The 18,872-nt window shown below is 37.2% G+C and overlaps 1 protein-coding gene across 1 annotated transcript; it reads left to right on the top strand.

The window, feature by feature from the left end:
• The first annotated feature begins 204 nt into the window (after positions 1–204).
• LOC139744228 (uncharacterized) lies at positions 205–1,812 on the top strand. The gene has a single exon (XM_071654671.1). The coding sequence runs from the start codon at positions 205–207 to the stop codon at positions 1,810–1,812; it is 1,608 nt and encodes a 535-aa protein (XP_071510772.1).
• Positions 1,813–18,872: the final 17,060 nt, after the last annotated feature.

Below are 18,872 nucleotides of genomic sequence, written 5' to 3'. Positions count from 1 at the left end.
AACAAGAGCTCTGGAACGGAACCACGCCCGAAACGTATCACAAATCTTTGAATTCAATAGAGAAATCTATTAGTAGGGAGATTACACAAATAAGAGCCAGCAAAGAATCAAAACTCCGTCGCGACATCGAACTTTGTGGGAAGCCTTGACGTGAACTCAGACTTAAAGAAAAAACTAATTCCAAAGGATCCACGTCGCCCAAACATGTACTTCCTCCCCAAAATCCACAAGCCCAACAACCCGGGACGCCCTATTGTTTCAGGATGCGCGTGCCCCACTGTGCAAATTTCAAGATTCCTTGACTTCCACCTCCGCCCCCTGGTTGAAAAATTACCCTCTCACCTAAAGGACACTACCGATTTTCTCAACCACATAAATGACCTGAATCTGACCCAGAACCCCCTCCCCCCAGAAAGCATACTAGTGACAGCCGATGTAACTTCGTTGTACACGAACATCCCCCACAATGAGGGCATCAAAGCATGTCGAAACGCCCTCAACGCCCGAATGAACCCCTCCCCTCCAACCGACCAGCTCATTCGTCTTCTTGAACTGGTACTGACATTGAACAATTTCCAGTTCAACGGCAAGAACTATTTGCAAATAGAGGGTACCGCTATGGGCACCCCTGTTGCCCCATCGTATGCCAACATTTTCATGGGGGAGATAGAGGCAGAGCTATTAGAACTCACAAACGCAATCTTCCCGAGATCGTGGAAACGATACATTGATGACATCATATTCATCTGGACACAATGCCCCCAATCATTAGCACAATTCCAAAACACAGTGAATGCCCTCCATCCCCGAATCAAATTCACGTTTGAGTCATCCCCCGACTGTGTCAACTTTCTTGACCTAAAGGTCCTCTCAGACGACGGAACTCTCCAGACAGAGTTATACTCCAAGCCTACAGACTCTCACACATTCCTCCCTCCCTCCTCATGCCACCCCCGACATGTGTTCAAAAGCATACCATACAGCCAGGCCCTTAGAATCAAACGTAACTGCTCTCAGCCAGAAAGCACAGACAAACACCTCGAAAATCTCCAACACTATCTCGACAAGTGTGATTACCCTCCCCAACAAACTAAACTACAAATCAACAGAGCTCGCTCCATCCCCCGCGCGGAATTATTTGACAAAAACGAACGGCCCCCCTTAGAAAGAACCCCTTTCGTCTTAACATACAGTCCCGCCACCGCCAAACTACACAAAATTCTCAAAAAGGAACAAAAAACCCTAGATGAATCAGCTTCACTCTCAGAGATACTCTCGGATCCCCCGTTGGTTGCATACCGACGCCCCCGCACCCTCCGCGACCTACTAACATACTCTGGCGACCCCAAAAATGACCAGCTGAATGAGAACAACACAAACGGCTTTGCCAAATGCGAAGCCAAACGGTGCATGCTTCACAACTTTGTTAAAGAGGGCAACAAGTTCAAAAGTAATGTCACGGGGGAAGAATTCCCAATCACATCCAAAATACAATGCAAGTCAGACTGGCTCATTTATTTGATATCGTGCACGAAATGTAACAAACAATACGTGGGAAAGACAGAAACATCCTTGTACACCAGATTCAGCAACACTAAATCGGAAATACTGAACTACAACACACCCAACAAGCGAAAAACCCTCCCCTACACAACACACTTTAACCAGCCCGACCACTCAATTGACAATGTAAAGATCACAGGCATCGAAACAATCCGAACAAAATCCCGCCAAGCAATCCTCCATAGAGAATCCTTCTGGATAAAGAAATTGAAAACACTGACCCCCGATGGCATTAACGTTGACCAATGAACCCTACATAGCTCTTATCCCGAACCCCCTCACTCTAACTTCAGACTCACAGTAAGACACCCGTAGCAGAAAACTTGGCCATGACCAGGCAGGACAAAATACAGCCCAACATACAGGTAAAACATCCTAATAAATTTCAGGTTAGATATATTGTGATTATTGAGATTTCATTTGTATATGTACTGATATATTGTATGATCACAAGATGTATGAATAAAGTTGAGTGTAATAAGTTCATGTGATTTGATATGAATGAAATGTATAATGGTGTACAATGATGAATTTTGGAAAATGTATGAATCTGTGATTTCTGATATGATTATTTTTGACTGTACTTTTATATGTAACATAACAGATATCATGATTGAATACTATTATTGTGAAATTCTGTTGATATTTATTGTATGATCACACGATTCATGATTACTGTTGAGCGTCACGAGTTGATCTGACTGCATAGATAAGAATGATATGGAAAATAGTGTATGATGGATTTGTGAATATGATCTTGTGATGTTTTAATATGATTATGTTTGATTATATCTGCAAAATAAGAGGCATTATGAATGATTGAATGGTAATTATTGTATTTTTGAACAGAATATGAGCACACGGTGCTGGGATGCACGATAACCACACGAGTCCCACGCAGGTAATTTACAGAAATTGTTGTTGTTTACACATTTGATCTAAGAGTTGATATATTTTTGGCAGGGTTGACACTATTATATTTCGGTAATATACGAAATAAAATAACATATGTTGATTTAGATAGTATTATATCAACTGGAGTTGTGTGTGTGTGTGCGTATGTGAGTGTGTGTGTGTTTGCTTGTGTGTGTGTATGTGAATATGTATATATGTGCGTATGTATGTGGGTGTGTGTGTGTGCGTATGCGGATGTATACATATACGCAATGCAAATAGACATATGAATATGATATATATGTATAATGATTCTGTTTGTGATCATCATGCTAAGAATTAAAAGACAATATGATTATTATATGGCAGCATTATGATAAGAATTTATTTATGTGTGCGTATGCGGATGTATACATATACACAATGCAAATAAACATATGAATATGATATATATGTATAATGACTCTGTTTGTGATTACCATGCTAAGACAATATGATTATTATATGGCAGCATTATGATATAAGAATTTATTTATATATATTTTTGGACATATGATGTTATTCTGATGATGATTTGAGTTTAGATTGGATATTTGTATTGAATTGAATGATTGGTTTGTGTATATAAAGGAAATGATTTAAAAGATTGGTAATATGTGAAATTGCATTATATATTATATGACACATCAGGTTATTCATATAATAATCGTTCTGTTGGTAGGTCCTGACGAAGGCCCAATTACGGGCCGAAAGCTTGACAAATAAAAGGGAGACTAAGATCGAGAGCAACGTCCCGCCTCAGTTCAATTTCTTTCAACTATATATATATATATATATATATATATATATATATATATATATATATATATATAACGTGAAGCGGGCTTGGCCTCGTACGTGGTGGGTACTGCATCATTGGTATATGTGTGGCGGAAGAAAAACTTGCAGTATGGACGTGCGGTTGCAGTGATGTTCAGTCTTGCCTTTATTCCCCAAGCTTTCGGCTGTTTCACCAGCCTTTCTCAAGGGCTTGATGAGACATAAACATTAAAAGCAAAATAGCAACCAATTTGCATGCATTTGAACAGAAATATAAATAGTAATAACAAGAAACCAATCAAACGGAATGTAGACAGTAAAAAAAAAAAAAACAAGGCAAAAGAAAATCGAACAAACATGGACAGCAATATTACATTCGCTCCAACGGAAAGGCAGTATTATCACATACCCTTGCAGTGAAAAAAAAAATGAAATTGTAGTAGTAGTTTATTATTGGTAATAGCACCGGTAATGCAGAAACCAACATAAATTAAAGCACATTAGTTACCTTTTAAGGCGTGGGGATTTGCTTGTGTGTGGTGTGGTGTCAGGAGGATGAGTGTGAGGGGTTCGTACATTAATGCGGGGTAGTGAAGTGTGAGGGGTGATGTGGCTTGGGGGTATTTGGGACGATGACACAGTAAAATAGACAGGCGAGGCACAATATGGGTACATGCCTTTGAAAGTCATTCGGGCCGTAAACACTTATGTGATATAAGTACAAGGTCTTTTATAGTGAATGAAGTGCACCTATATTCTTGACACTAAGTAGGTACTCAATAAACTTCAAAACTTCTCGTATAGGTTCTGGATAGAGATTAAAACAGGACCTATGAAAAATTAAGGATCGGCATTAATTCCATGTGGACGTAAGGTGTGTAGTTTAGATATCCAGTACGATTCTGGTTTGAGTATGATGTGGCTTTCCTTCTTTTTGATGAGTTCGATGCCTGTGATTTGTACATCCTGAACTGAGTGATTTGGTAGGTTAAAATGTAAGGTGTAGGGGAGGAATTTGCGACTGGAGGTGTTGTGGTTGATAATCTCAGAACGTGTGTTGTTCAGGCGGGTGTACAGGGACGTTTGAGTTTTACCGACATACTGTAGGCCACATTGACAGCATGTGATGAGGTATATTACCCAAGATGATTTGCAGTTTATATGGTCTGTGATGAAGTAGGTTTTCTTTGTTGATGAGCTTGTGAATGTGTGTGTGTCTTGGATGTGCTGGTGCAGGATGCATTTTTTTTTTTTTTTTGACTTGCATTAGAAACCAGGCGTTGAAGAGCTGATGTCTGTAGGCGTGCTGTGGAACTGTATAGAGGGGTTGGGTAGGGAGGGCTTGGAGAATTGTGTGAGTTAGTGTTTGTTGTGGATTCAGAGCTCTGTAGGGCGTCTTCGTTAATTGCGTCTACAAGCATGGATATTGTTTGTGTTTGTGTATGTTCTTCATGATCTGTGGCTGGAGTGTGTTGTTTGGGTAATTTGGCATTCACCAGCATGTCCCGTAGCGTTCTACTACCTTGGAAGGATGTGATGGGTGGCCTTGGGAAGATATTTCGTAGGGTATCGCACTCCCTGATGATGGAGAAATGTTTGTGGATGATGCGTGAGACGTTGGCTGTGGCGGGTGTGTATGATAGGGAAGTGTATGTTGTTTGTTGTGGTTCGTTCCTTGTATGAGAGGAGATTTTCCCTAGTGATTTGAGATGCTCGCGAGATTTGTTTGTTTACCATTTTGGTATATTGTAATTTCTGTCTTTGAGGTGCATTTTTAGTTGTTCTAGGTGGTGAGAGGTCTTGTCGGGGTCTGAACAGATAAGGCGAATGCGTGTTGCTTGACTATATGGGATGCTGTTGAAAACAACCCCTGTCATGTTTTGGATGACAGGACGAGGGGAGTAGGTAGTCGTGCGTGTTGGTGGGTTTGGTGTGGAGTTGTTGTTTGTAAGGTGCCTTCTTCAAGATAGAGGGTGACACCCAAGAAATTGATGTTTGTTTCGGATGAGTCAAATGTGTATTTGATGGTTGCATGTTTTTGATTCATGTCATTTTGAAATTTTGACTGGCTACGTGGGGAACCAATCCAGATGAATTGAATATCATCTATATGACGCCGCCATGATTATTTTCAGCATAGGCATGTGCATCGATTTGAGGATTTCCTCTTCTTTTTCTGCCATGAAGAGATTAGCGTAAGAGGGGGCTACAGGAGTGCCCATAGCTGTGCCCTGGGTTTGAAGGTAGTTGGTGCCCTGGAACTGAAAATTGTTGAGGGTCAGAACCAGCTCCAGTAGGCGCATCAGTTGTGGTGTTGGCGGTTGGGGGTGCTCTCGCCGCGAGAGGGCGTTTTGTATTGATTTTAGACCTTCAGCATGGGGTAGCCTATGTTAGTTTAGAGTGATGACACATCGGCTGTAACTAAAATCGTGCGTGATGAGAATGGGGCAGACTCAGCATTGAGCTTTTCAGTATGTTGTAGGAAATGAGTAGTGTCTCTGAGATATGACGGGATTTTTTCAACCAGGGGTCGCAAATGGAAGTCTAGGTATTTGGAGATCTGTACTGTGGGACAAGCACAACCGGAGACAATCGGTCTTCCCGGGTTGTTTTCTTTGTGTAGTTTAGGCAGAAGATACAGATTGGGTCTAGAGCAGTTTGGGGGTATCAGAGCTTTTTTATGCTCTTTTCTTCGTCCAAACATTGTACTGCATCTTTTACTTTGAGGAGATTGTTTTGTGTTGGATCGTGGTCGAGCTTTTTGTAGGTCTCCGTGTCCGACAGCTGTCAGAGACCTTCGTCGACATAGTTTTGAGATGACGTAACTATTACTGCCGAGCCTTTGTCGGCTGGCTTGATGACAATTTGATCATTGTTTCTCAGAGCTCTTAAAGCCTTCCGTTCAGCTTTGGTCAGATTGTCCGAACACCTACGTGATTCATGTTTTCGGGCGGAGTCCAAAATTTCTCTCTCTACGTTTTCAAAGAACAGACCCAGACGTGGGTTTTCGGTGTGTGGGGTCAAGAGACTTTTCTTTTTGATTAGCGATTTAAGTCTATCTGTTTCAGAATGGGGCTTGTGCCGACTTTCGGCATCAGGCGTGTTTTGACCAGTTTGATTTTTTCCAGCATAGTATGCTTTCAGACTCATTTTCCTTTTGAGTTCATTTACATCTGCTTGCAATTGAAGAGTGTCGATAAGGGGAGGGGTGGGACAGAAATTCAACCCTTTGGACAAAAGTGTGACTTCAGAGTGAGAGAGGTTGTAATCAGAAAGATTTACAATTTGTACACTGGGTTGGGAAGGAGTTAGTTCTTTGTTGGACGTTCTAGCTACGTTTCTAAACGAATTCCGTCGCTTTTTGTGGGCACTTTTGTTGTACCGTCTTACTTTTTCTACAATGTCATTTTTTCACTGCAAGTGTATGTGATAATACTGCCTTTCCGTTTGAGCGAATGTAATATTGCTGTCCATGTTTGTTCGATTTTCTTTTGCCTTGTTTTTGTTTTTGTTTTGTTGTTTGCCTTATTCTGTTGATATGTATGCAAATTGATGTTACTGTCTACATTCCGTTTGATTAGCTTCTTGTTATTACTATTTCTGTTCAAATGCATGCAAATTGGTTGCTATTTTGCTTTTATGTTTATGTCTCATCAAGCCCTTGAGAAAGGCTGGTGAAATAGTCGAAAGCTTGGGGAATAAAGGCAAGACTGAACATCACTGCAACGTCTATACTGCAAGTTTTCCTTCCGTCACACACATACACACACACACATACACACACACACACATATATATGTGTATGTATATATATATATATATATATATATATATATATATATATATATTCATATTGCTTGAGCTCTTCAATAACATTTTCTCTTTTTCTTTTAACTTGTACCTTTACACAATTTTGGGTAGTGCCCTGATTCTCTTATCCTCTTTTAACTGTATGTGTTTTATTTGTTATGATTATTATTGTTATCATCATCATTACAATTATCACTATTATCACGTTTAGCTTCTGAAAGCAATTTCATGATTACGTTGAGGATGAAGAGCCTACGTGCTTGACTTGAACTCTGATATAAATTGATACTTTAGCCATGTCAGCATTAAAAGTATAGTATGGGTAATCAGTAACAATTATACCAGTTATTATCTTACCAGACATACACGCGTTCATACAACAGAAAAATGGGTTGATAAATAGATAGATAGATAGATAGACAGACAAAAAGACAGATAGATAGATAGATAGATAGATAGATAGAACTGAATGGATCTATCGAAGTGGAGATATTTCCATCGTTCAGCACGCTGGACATGCAGGTGAACATACCCATAGTAAAACTATTATGCACCTGCACTTCTATACCACCGCCATGGTTTTCTACAAATCATATAGGATATAAGGTAACGGGGAATTCTAACAAACATAGTAAGAAAAATATATATATAAAGACAGGCTGTAAGGTTCATTGAGTGTTGGATTTTCTTTTTTCGAGATTAGAATTACATGTGAATATTAGCGAGTTCGCTGGTTGGATTGTTATGTTGATTGCATATAAATCTAATACATGTACTGTGATATCAAATGCGAAGATGTGTTGATGTTTTTTTACTTTACGCTTAATAAACACAAGATGTACACAATGAAAACAACAATACACTCTTCTCTTTCTCTTTCTACGTACATTTTATACTATTTTATTTGGTACTTGCCCGGCTGCCCGTGGTACATCGTAAATAAAGATCTATATTTACCGATCCTTTGTTTTAACCTGACTTGCTCACCAACACGCTTGCATTCGGACTGTTTTTTTTTTTAAGGTTTATTACATTATTTATTTTTGCGTGATTTTCCATTAAAGGTACTTTGTAAATACATATATTTCGTAAACGATTGCATTACAGTATCGACAGATTAAAGGTTTAAAGACAAGACACTAGTATCTATTCAACCAAAAACACACACAAAAAAAGAGGCTTGCAATATGTACAATAAATGTAAAAGTAACTCCATTCACCATGGAAAATATTTAAAAAAAGTCAGAAATCTTGGCATTACAATCGAAAACAATCTTTAAAAAAAAATTGCATCCACTGTTTCCATGCACTATAACCAATAATAACCAAGTATATCTCATCTAATGGTACAATCGCCGTTCTTCTGCAGTATTTTTTTTTTAAAGCACAGCCATGTCAATCGATATTTCATTTCCATCTATCTATATGTCAGCCTTCTGAATATAATAATGAATAAGTAAACATAAGGTCTTTATGTTAAACTAGGTATAAACTATACATTCCAGTATTATCAAATTATGTTCTTGCGTGTTTTCTTGGGATATGTATCACATAAAGTCCCACAGTGACAGTGACAGTACTGCGCAGTCTTACTTTGTTGATAATGGTCAGAGAAGTAAAGAAGACTTGTGCCTGCGGCACCTTTTTATTACCTGTCTGGGCAAAGCTTATCGTGGATTTTACTATCTTTTTTTTCACAGCAGACCAACTTCTGCGTTACACTAGCGCATTCCAATCTCCCTTTCTAGATCATGTATAACTTTTGTAAAGGAAACTATATTTATATCTGAAAGCACTTTATCTCTAGAGCCTTTAGTTTTTGGTGTTCTGACGGCGTTGATAGAGGATCACACCGATGCTGCAGACCAACATGGCGGACAGAGATGACAGAGCGACGTATACAGTCACGGAACTCACCGACATACCTGATGAATAGTGAGAGCAATTACACAAGGACCAATAATGCAGTATGGTACGATCATAAAAAGGAAAAGTGAATACGGCAAAATGAAGAGTAACAGCATTAACATCAATGGTTCCGTCAACTTTTGAATAGTAACTGTGTCTGTGTATGTGAATGTGTGAGTGTGAAAGTAGCAATGTTTCTTCTTCTACTCAGTCATGGCTTTGTGTAAACTGTGCTTCAGATGCACTGCCATTTAATCACATTTCTGACGAATAATGAATTTCTGTTGACAATTTATAGTTATTTCAATTTAACGAAAGAAATCAATATAAATAGAATTGAATCATTAAAGATCGATCCCTTCAATGTGAATTCAGTGAATCATCAATCACTCAATATTGATGAAAGTCAAGAAATTATTTCCAATTTTCCTGATGTTGATTGTAAGTATATTCTCAGTGAGGATATTCATGCCAAGCATGCACATATTAACTCTGACCTGTCTTTTTGTCATACCAATGCAAGAAGTCTGCATAAAAACTCTGATAATTTAATACCCTACTTGCTACACTAGACTTCAGTTTTAGCATTATGGCAGTATCTGAAACCTAGTTTTCTAAAGAACAAACAAACTATAATCTTGTATGATATCGATAATCATTCTGTTGTTTATATATGTAGACCTCCAGGTAAAGTTGGTGGTGGAGTTGCTTTGTATTTAAAAGATGAATATCAATATGTTATACGAAATGATTTGTCATGTATTACAGACAATTATGAAATGCTTTTTATTGAACTTACTCAAAATAATAACTCCTTTATTGTAGCATGTATTCATCGTTCTATAAAGTACCGATATTGTGGATTTCACTTCTAAATTTAATGATATTGTAGAAAAATTGGAAAGTGAAAAGAAGGAATTTTATTGGGTGGGCGACTTTAATATTGATTTATTGAATTATGGAAGTCATAGTAAAACAAACAACTTTTTGGATATGTTTTTTTTTCTTTAATGTGTTTCCTTTGATATCAAAACCGACTCGTATTTCATCAACCAGAGCTTCTTTAATTGACAACATTTACACTAACAATATCAATAAGAATATTTCTAATGGAATTATATATGAAGATCTTTCTGATCATTTTCAAATATATGTCATATTGAAAGGTGGACAATGTAATTATAAATCATTAAAAAAATGTGCGAAGAAAAGAATTATCAATGAAGAAAATTTGTCGTTGTTTACAAATAAATTAGAGTGTATTGATTGGTGTTTTGTTAATGAGTGTTCAGATGTAAATGACAGTTATAGTAAGTTATTGAAAATTTTGATGTGATATATTGTGAATGTTTTCCTTCAAAGATTATTCGTGAAAAGAAAAACAAATTAAGGAAACCTTGGATTACTCAAGGCATACTCAAATCTATAAAATTTAAGAATAAATTATATAATGCAAGTCTTAAATATCCTGATGCTAAACATATATAAACATATAAGAAGTATAACAATAAACTCACAAATATTATTCATTGTTCAAAATATAAGTATGACAATGAAATGTTTTTGTCAACGCAGGGTGATCTAAAAAAAACATGGAGACAAATTTAATAATGAAATCTTAGGTAGAAAAAAACTCAATGTCATGCCCAAAAGTATGTGCTTCGAAAATTCAAGGTTTTCTTCAAAACATGATATAGCAAATCAATTTAATTCTTATTTTATTAATATTGTCGAATGACTGTCAAAGTCGATTTCTACCCCTGCGCATCTCATTCATTTCAAGAGTTTATGTCATGTAAAAATGCTAAATCTTTTTTTTTGTAGAACCATCATCTCCTCATGAAATTATAAAAATATCTTCTTTAATTCAGAAATCAAAAGCCAGTGGGCCAGATGATATATCTCTTCGAGTCATTAAAGATTGCATTTAGTATATTGCTGATCCATTATGTAATGTTTTTGATATGTCATTGAGCACTTGTGTTGTGCCAAATGAATTTAAACTTGCCAAAATAGTTCCTTTGTTTAAAAAAGATAATCCACAGAAAATTGAAAATTATAGACCTGTTGCTCTCCTCTCTATTTTTGTTAAACTACTTAAACAGGCTTTATGATTATCTTACCAAGGAGAATATTTTAATTCCTGAACAGTTTGGTTTTCGGAAAAATTATTCCACCTCATTGAATATGATATATCAAAAAAAACTAGAAATGTCGCTACAGCGACTGGTTATACCCCCGTCAAACAACATTTCATAAGCTTTGGTCAAAACAACATTTGATAAGCTTTGGTCAAAAAACTGAGGAAGTAGTTAAATCCGCAAGATCTTTCCTTGATCTTCTGCCATTAATATGCCGTTACAATGGCAACGTACTTTCGGGTACTGTCGAAAAATGCGTCTTGCACATCTACAACCAAAGGCACACGTCTGTACCAAGTTTCATGGAAATTGGGCAAAAACTGAGGAAGTAGTTTGCAACACAAAATTTTCCATCATTTTGGCTCATAATATGTGAGCTGTTACCATGGCAACATACTTTTTGTCACTGTCAAGAAATGTGTCATGCTGACCTATATCCTAAGACAAACATTCAATATGAATTCCATGAGAATTGGAAGAACACTGATGAAGCAGTTTTGCCATAAAGCATTTTGCCCTATATTTTACCAATAACATGCCGTTACCATGGCAACGCACTTTTTGCCACTGCGGAAATATGTGTCTTGCACATTAACATATTCAGATGAACATCTGTACCTAATTTCATAAAAATTGATCAAAAACTGTGGGAGGAGTTCGCGACGCAAGATTTGTACCCATTTTTGCCCATAATATGCTGTTACCATGGCAACGTACTTTTGGGTACTGTCAAAAAATATGTCTTGCACATCTACAACCCAAGGCACACATCTGTGCCAAGTTTTATGGGAATCGGTTGAAAACTGAGGAAGTAGTTCGCGACGCAAGATTTGTACCCATTTTTGCCCATAATATGCCGTTACCATGGCAACGTACTTTTGGGTACTGTCAAAAAATATGTCTTGCACATCTACAACCCAAGGCACACATCTGTGCCAAGTTTTATGGGAATCGGTTGAAAACTGAGGAAGTAGTTCGCGACGCAAGATTTGCAACGGACCGACCGCCCGACCGACCGCCCGACCGCCCGACCGCCCGACCGACCGCCCGACCGACCGCCCGACCGACCGTCCGGTGATTCCTATATACCCCCTTCAAACTTCGTTTGGCGGGGGTATAAAAATTGATAAAGGTAATATTTGTTGTGGGGTGTTCATGGATCTCACAAAAGCTTTCGACACCATCAACCACCATATCCTTTTAACAAAGCTATGTTCATATGGAATAAGGGGTTTACCCCTACAATGGTTTTCTAATTACTTGTTCAATAGAAAACAATATGTGGTGGTTGATGGTATCGAATCCACGCAAGGAGAGGTAAACATCGGTGTACCTCAGGGCACTGTGCTGGGGCCACTGTTATTTCTAGTATATGTTAATGATATTGCAAATTGTTCAGAAATATTGAAATTTTTTAGTTTTGCTGATGACACTGTAGTATCATATTCTAACAGAAATGTAAACACACTTATATTTACCCTGAATAATGAATTACAATTGTTGAATGAATGGTTTAAATGTAATAAGTTATATTTGAATTTTACAAAAACAAAATATGTTTTATTTCACTCTAAAAGAAAGAAAATTTCTGTAAATTCTGATTTGATTAAGATTGAAAAGTAATTATTGAAAGAACTCAAATTATAAATTTTCTTGGTATTTCTATTCATGAATCTCTTGAGTGAAAGCACCACTTAGAAAACATATCTTCGAGAATATCAAAATATGTTGGAGTGCTATCTTAATTGGTAGACTTTGTACCTACAAAAACTATATACAATGCAATAATATCACCACATTTTAATTATTGTAATGAAATATGGGGTAAGACATATAAAACTCATGTTGAGAAATTATATATGTTACAAAGGCGTGGTTCAGGAGTTACCTGCAAAACCGAAAACAATATGTATCTTTGAACGAGCACAGCTCTAGTCTTGAAGTTATTAAATGTGGCGTCCCTCAGGGGAGTATATTAGGACCTTTACTTTTCATCATTTACATAAATGATTTTTGTAGATCATCCGATATACTCTCTTTTATACTTTTTGCCGATGATTCAAATATTTTCTTCTCCCACCAAAATCCAATTACTCTTGTCGATACTGTTAATTCTGAATTAAAAAAAGTGACTCAATGGATAAGAGCCAATAAATTATCACTGAATCTTCAGAAAACTAACTATATGTTATTCAGTAAGTCTATAGAAGTTTTACGCACAGATATCATCTTTGATGACGTTCATTTAGAGCGTGTATCACATACAAAGTTTCTCGGTATTACAGTAGACGATAAACTTTCGTGGAAGCCTCATATTTTTAATATTAGCAAAATAATTTCGCGTAATATTGGTATTATTAATAGACTTAAATCTCATATCCCGTTGTCTTCTTTACTGACGTTGTATTTTTCATTGATATTACCTTATTTAAATTATGGAATTTTAGCATGGGGCAGTGCCCATTAAACTTTATTAGATAGATTATTGTTATTACAAAAAAGGCACTTCGTATTATTTGTGGCGTTTCTCCATGTTCCCATGCAGATCCATTATTTGTTAGATATAAGATTTTAAAAATCAAAGATTTGTTTTTCTTTCAGCTGGGTCAGTTTATGTTTAATTATAACACAAATGCACTTCCTACCATTTTTGATTCAATGTTTCCACGAAATCAATCTTTTCATAATTATCCCACCAGGCGATCAAATAAGTTTCATTTACCCCTTCTGAGAACGTTATTGGCTCAAAATACATTTATATACAGTGGCCCGAGATTTTGGAATTCTTTAAGTTGTGATATAAAAAATTATTTATCTTTGAATTCGTTTAAGCGTAAGTTACAATTTTTTTTTTTGTTGAACTCATATTAAGCTATATACGATTCATTACCTAGCTGGTCTTTACAGCCTAAGGGTTCATCGTCAATCATTGATTTCATCATTGTGTATTTTTTACATTATCTAATTTGTATAAACTTTGTTCGGCTGATCGAGCTGAAACACCTCAATTCCCTCTTCTGATCCAGATGTACAGCACCTCAATTCCATCTTCTGATCCCGATGTTCAGCGTGTTGGATTTTCCTTTCACTTCCTTTTTCTTTCTCTCCCTTCTTTCCATTGTTCTTTTGTGTTTTATTACTGTCATGGTATACCCTACTGTAAAGTCATGTAAAGTCGTTGTGTTTCTACTGTCTTGTTCTGTCCTGTCTTGTTCTCTCCTGTCTTTGTAAAAAAAAAAGTTCAATGTATTCATAAGAATCCTTTGAGTGGTTCACAATTTACAAGCATGCTTTTCAGTGAACCTCTCAGTTCTTTCTTTCTAATTTCCCTCCAAACATAACTTTGTATTTTGCCGATATGCATGTATAATTTCGTATTTGTTAAACATTATCTACCATGTAAAGTCGAATACATGCCTATGTTATATCTTCTGATTCATTTCGTGTTATGTTTGACGAAAAAGAAAGAAGAAATGAAATAAATGAAATGAAAATGAAATGATAAGATTGATTTCTAAGAGCAATTCTCGCAGTTCGTTTACCAATCTTTATCAAGTTAAAAATTCTACCCATTCACGAACTTGTTCGATTTAACATATTAGTGTTTATGTTTAAGTATCATAAAGGTATTCTCCCAATTTTGTTGCGTGATATGTTTAAATGTAATTTGTGTTTGCATGATTATTCTACTCGGGAAAGATATAGCCTGAGAATGCCATTAGCCAGATTACAGTTAGAGCTCATTCTCAATTCGGTGTAAATGAATGGAATTCAATTAGTCCAGATCTCAAATCCAGCACTACACTTTCTCGCCTCAGAACATTATTCATACTTTTAAGAAAGTGTTATCCATGTCTGAGTAGACTGCCTGCTACCAAATTTCTTCTACTCTGCACTTCTTTGATCCTGACATTGCTACTGAAAGAGTGTGTTGGGTGTGCGCTGTGTGTGTGATATGAATGTGGTGTGTGTGCATAGTGTAGGGCTGATAAGTTATTGTGTTTTTTTTTTCATTTTCATTTTTGCACAATATGCTATTTAACAACTGTATTTTGTATAATTTTGTTTTGGGCCCCAACAACAGCACCAGATGCTTCAAAGGGGTCCCGACATTAATTTTCATAATATGTGCATGTATGTTCATACACATTGCTTTTATCTTTATTGTGTACATAATGTACTTTTTATTTATTTTGTGCCGAATAAATTGAATTGAGTTGAATTGAATGTAATAAAATGAACGCGACAACATCTGATATACGGCTATATCAAGTAAAATCGCTCTCAACATTTTAAACTATTATACATACATACCCCAAACACAAATATGCGCAAACACACAAGCAAACACACAAGCAAACACACACACACACACACACACACACACACACAAGCATAGTCAAGGAAAATTGTACGGTAGAAGGGTAGAAGAGATGCCACAGAGAGAGAGATAGAGTTTCAAGCTTATCAATAAAATATAATTATACTCTATTCTCCCCAGTGCCTGCGCTAGGACCAATATAGGTCACCACTTGGTGTAAAAGGTTTTCTTTGCTAATCTCTCTCTACCTCTTAAATGTCTCCACTCCGCTCATTATTTCTCTCTCTCTCTCTCTCTCTCTCTCTCCTTTTGTTGTGGTATTTTCCGGAGTCCGTAATAATAATAATAATAATAGTGGCTACTTGTATAGCGCACAGGTCCACTTTTCAGTGCTCATGGCATGGTATTTTCCGGAGTCCGTAAGTGCAGATTTCATTGAAAGCATGAAAGCAACATCTTTCTTCTTTTTCTTTGTCTTTTTTTTTTTGGGGAGGGGGGAAACAAAACGACTACAGTACAATAAAAGCAGGACATTTTTTTCGGAACATCCACAACCTGGTATCTTTCAATATCAGTACAGTGTACTACCATTATTTAGTAGTCCTCAGGACAGACGGTTTTCTTTCTTTGTACTAAAATTTCCTTATAACCAAACAGTATAGCGTATAATGATGTGTAGGTAATTTTTGCACCTGAATGTTCATTTAGTTGTAATAAGAATTTCGTTACCATCGTGTTCATTATGACGGGTATGCACTGTATAATACCTTTGTGTCTCTGGACGATGAATGGTCCGCTTGACAGAATGTAAGCATTGGCAGGTTTCCGATTCGAATACCTTTTGGCACGTGGGCCAGAACGGTCCGGAGTCTGGCAACTTTCCAGTCGATCGTTTTGCCGGCATGCCAGGACGTTACAGTGGATGTATGTCTGTCAAATAATCCAATGAATAATACTGTGCTCAATGACTCGTGACTGACCCATTATTAGCCACAATGATATAACAAATTCAGTCTTATAGACAGAAAAAAAAAATCAAAATATCACCACGGTTCCATTAACCTGTTGTCATATCAGGATTTCTTTGGCTTAAACTTTTGCAATTTTATGTGACAGTAGACCGAAGAAGGAGCTTGCTTGCGACTCCAGTCAAGTTTAACGTTACTTGGGGACTCTACTAACTCGCGTTCTGCAAAATCACTACAATCTTTGACTACACAGATAGGGAGTTCATCTTTTTCCACCAACATCTTAACAACAAACAGCCGAAAATAATACTAAATAAAGACCATCGTGAAGGTGTGGATCTTTCTCTGAGACACCAACCTCAAGAGTTGCCATTTCCTCGATCTTATTCATCCATATTAAAAAGTATGGAGATGATGTCCTCTTACCACAGACCATCACACATCCACCATACAGACCCATAAATCTATTGTTGCAGAGCAAGTTGATAATGGAAATAAGTGCTGAAAGATTCTTACCAACTCGGTAACGCGATTGAATTGGAAAGCCCTGACGGAAAACGCCTTCACCGTCGAGTTGTTGATATCATAGATTTTCACGTTTCTCGATACAGGCAATCTGCATACAAATTTTGATTAAAAATGACAAGGCTGGGTCCGACATACGTACAATTTACGATATGAAACGTGTTACAGTAATCAATTTCATGATGAATACATTGAGCTGTGTTTTATCACTATACAGAACGGTTTAATCACGGAGATACTCTAGTAGCTCCATGGTTTAATAAACTCGTGGAAATGTGTAACCGCTTTCCTCATCAACTTTCTTTACGATAATCACAAATCTTGCTCAAGAGCCTTCGCTTGCAAGACCTATATTGACTTAATTTGAGAAGATATTTCAGAATAAACTGAAATATCATTATCAAAAGTTTATTGATGAACGATTGAAAATGTAGGGTTTGAATAGTTTATCTAAACAACAGATGTTTAGGAAAGATTGATCACTCTCACAGTACATTTTGTATATGATTCCAACCAAAAGTGACTTTCATGTACAGCCTTAAAAATTTTCCGAGGTTGTCCAAATTCGTGTAAAACATACAAAAATAGATGAGCAAATCCAAAGATGTAGTAAATCGTAACAAGGTTGTCGAAGTGTTTGTCTTAAAATCTTGTCATAAAAGAAGGAACCGATGTCCAAAAGCAAAAGGCACATTCAGGGATAAAGCTCGTATTGCATAAGAGGGCTATCACTGCTCCCCTAAACTCACCCACTTTCTATCAGATCTCGGTAACTCCGATCTGCTGGGTCTGGAGAGGGCGTCTCCCAGCAACGCTCGTTGAGGATGTAAACATTCCCCATGGATGCGATTGTTGTGCCGAGGTAGATGGTATCGCCTTCAAACACCTTGATTGTTTTGATTTATTGAACAGTTGATTTGGAAATCAGTCGAGATAATTCCATGACACAAGAATAACAAAATGAAACGCTACCGATTTACTCTACAAGAGGCTGAAGGTACCTCGTGCCAAATCTTTACTATATCAGTACTGAGTATCGTGGAGCAACATGTCACAGAAACTACCCAACTTCCTGCTCGCTTTCTAGTGAGCTTCGAAATCATCAAGTATTTGTCATTACAAAGTAAATGATCTAAGCTACCATCTTCATCACAAACTACTACCAGACGATGAAACATTTTCCTCGAATGAATTTCCTTTTAAATGATCATGTTCTCCTGATCCGAACCAATCAAATCATCACCTGCATGAGACGTTATTTGGATGTTCATTGCCTTTTCCCCATTCGTATTGTGAAATCATTATCACCATACACACTGTGATCATGGCACTGACTCATGATAATTGCAATGTAATACAAGGACGGGTGATGTGGGATACCTGTTCTGGGGGATCCTGTTCCGACAGAGCTACATCGAAATTTTGACTGCTGAATTGTCGAATAGCAATGGTGAAATTGCCATGGCCAAACGCCTCTGTAAAAACGGACACGAAAGACTGGACGATGTATGAGGTGTGGACGAGCTGTCTGCGCCTCACTGTGCAATTGACGACGAAGCTCTGCATAGCCCCGCTCACATCCTCAATCTTATTCGTGAAGAAAAAGTTCTCCTCGTCACTCTGAATACAAAAATATATTTGTGTCAGGGTTATGAAGGTCCCCTTAAATAGGGGTTGCATGTGATATCGATACCCAGAGCATGTCTGATGTCTGAACCAATGGTCTATAACGTGTCACCCTCTTTATTCATGCTGCAGATTAGATCAAGGTCAGATGAAATGACCGGGGGTCAACATCGCTCCCCGTCCAGAAATCGTAAACGCATTTTCTGAGTTTTCTTACGCATTATCTTTCCTGCAATGGATAAGATATGTGCAGTTTTGTTTAAAGCACTGAATGATTAGAAGGATATTCACATTTCA

This window comes from Diadema antillarum, unplaced genomic scaffold (genome assembly GCF_040938485.1).
Source record: "Diadema antillarum isolate AM-2024a unplaced genomic scaffold, OU_Dant_1.0 seq00001147_RagTag, whole genome shotgun sequence".
Lineage (NCBI taxonomy): Eukaryota > Metazoa > Echinodermata > Echinoidea > Diadematoida > Diadematidae > Diadema > Diadema antillarum.
This window is presented reverse-complemented; position numbering and strand designations above follow the sequence as displayed.

What these genes read in the sequence shown, in the direction of transcription:
- LOC139744228 (XM_071654671.1), top strand. Translation starts at nt 205, where the DNA reads ATGTACTTCCTCCCCAAAATCCACAAGCCCAACAACCCGGGACGCCCT.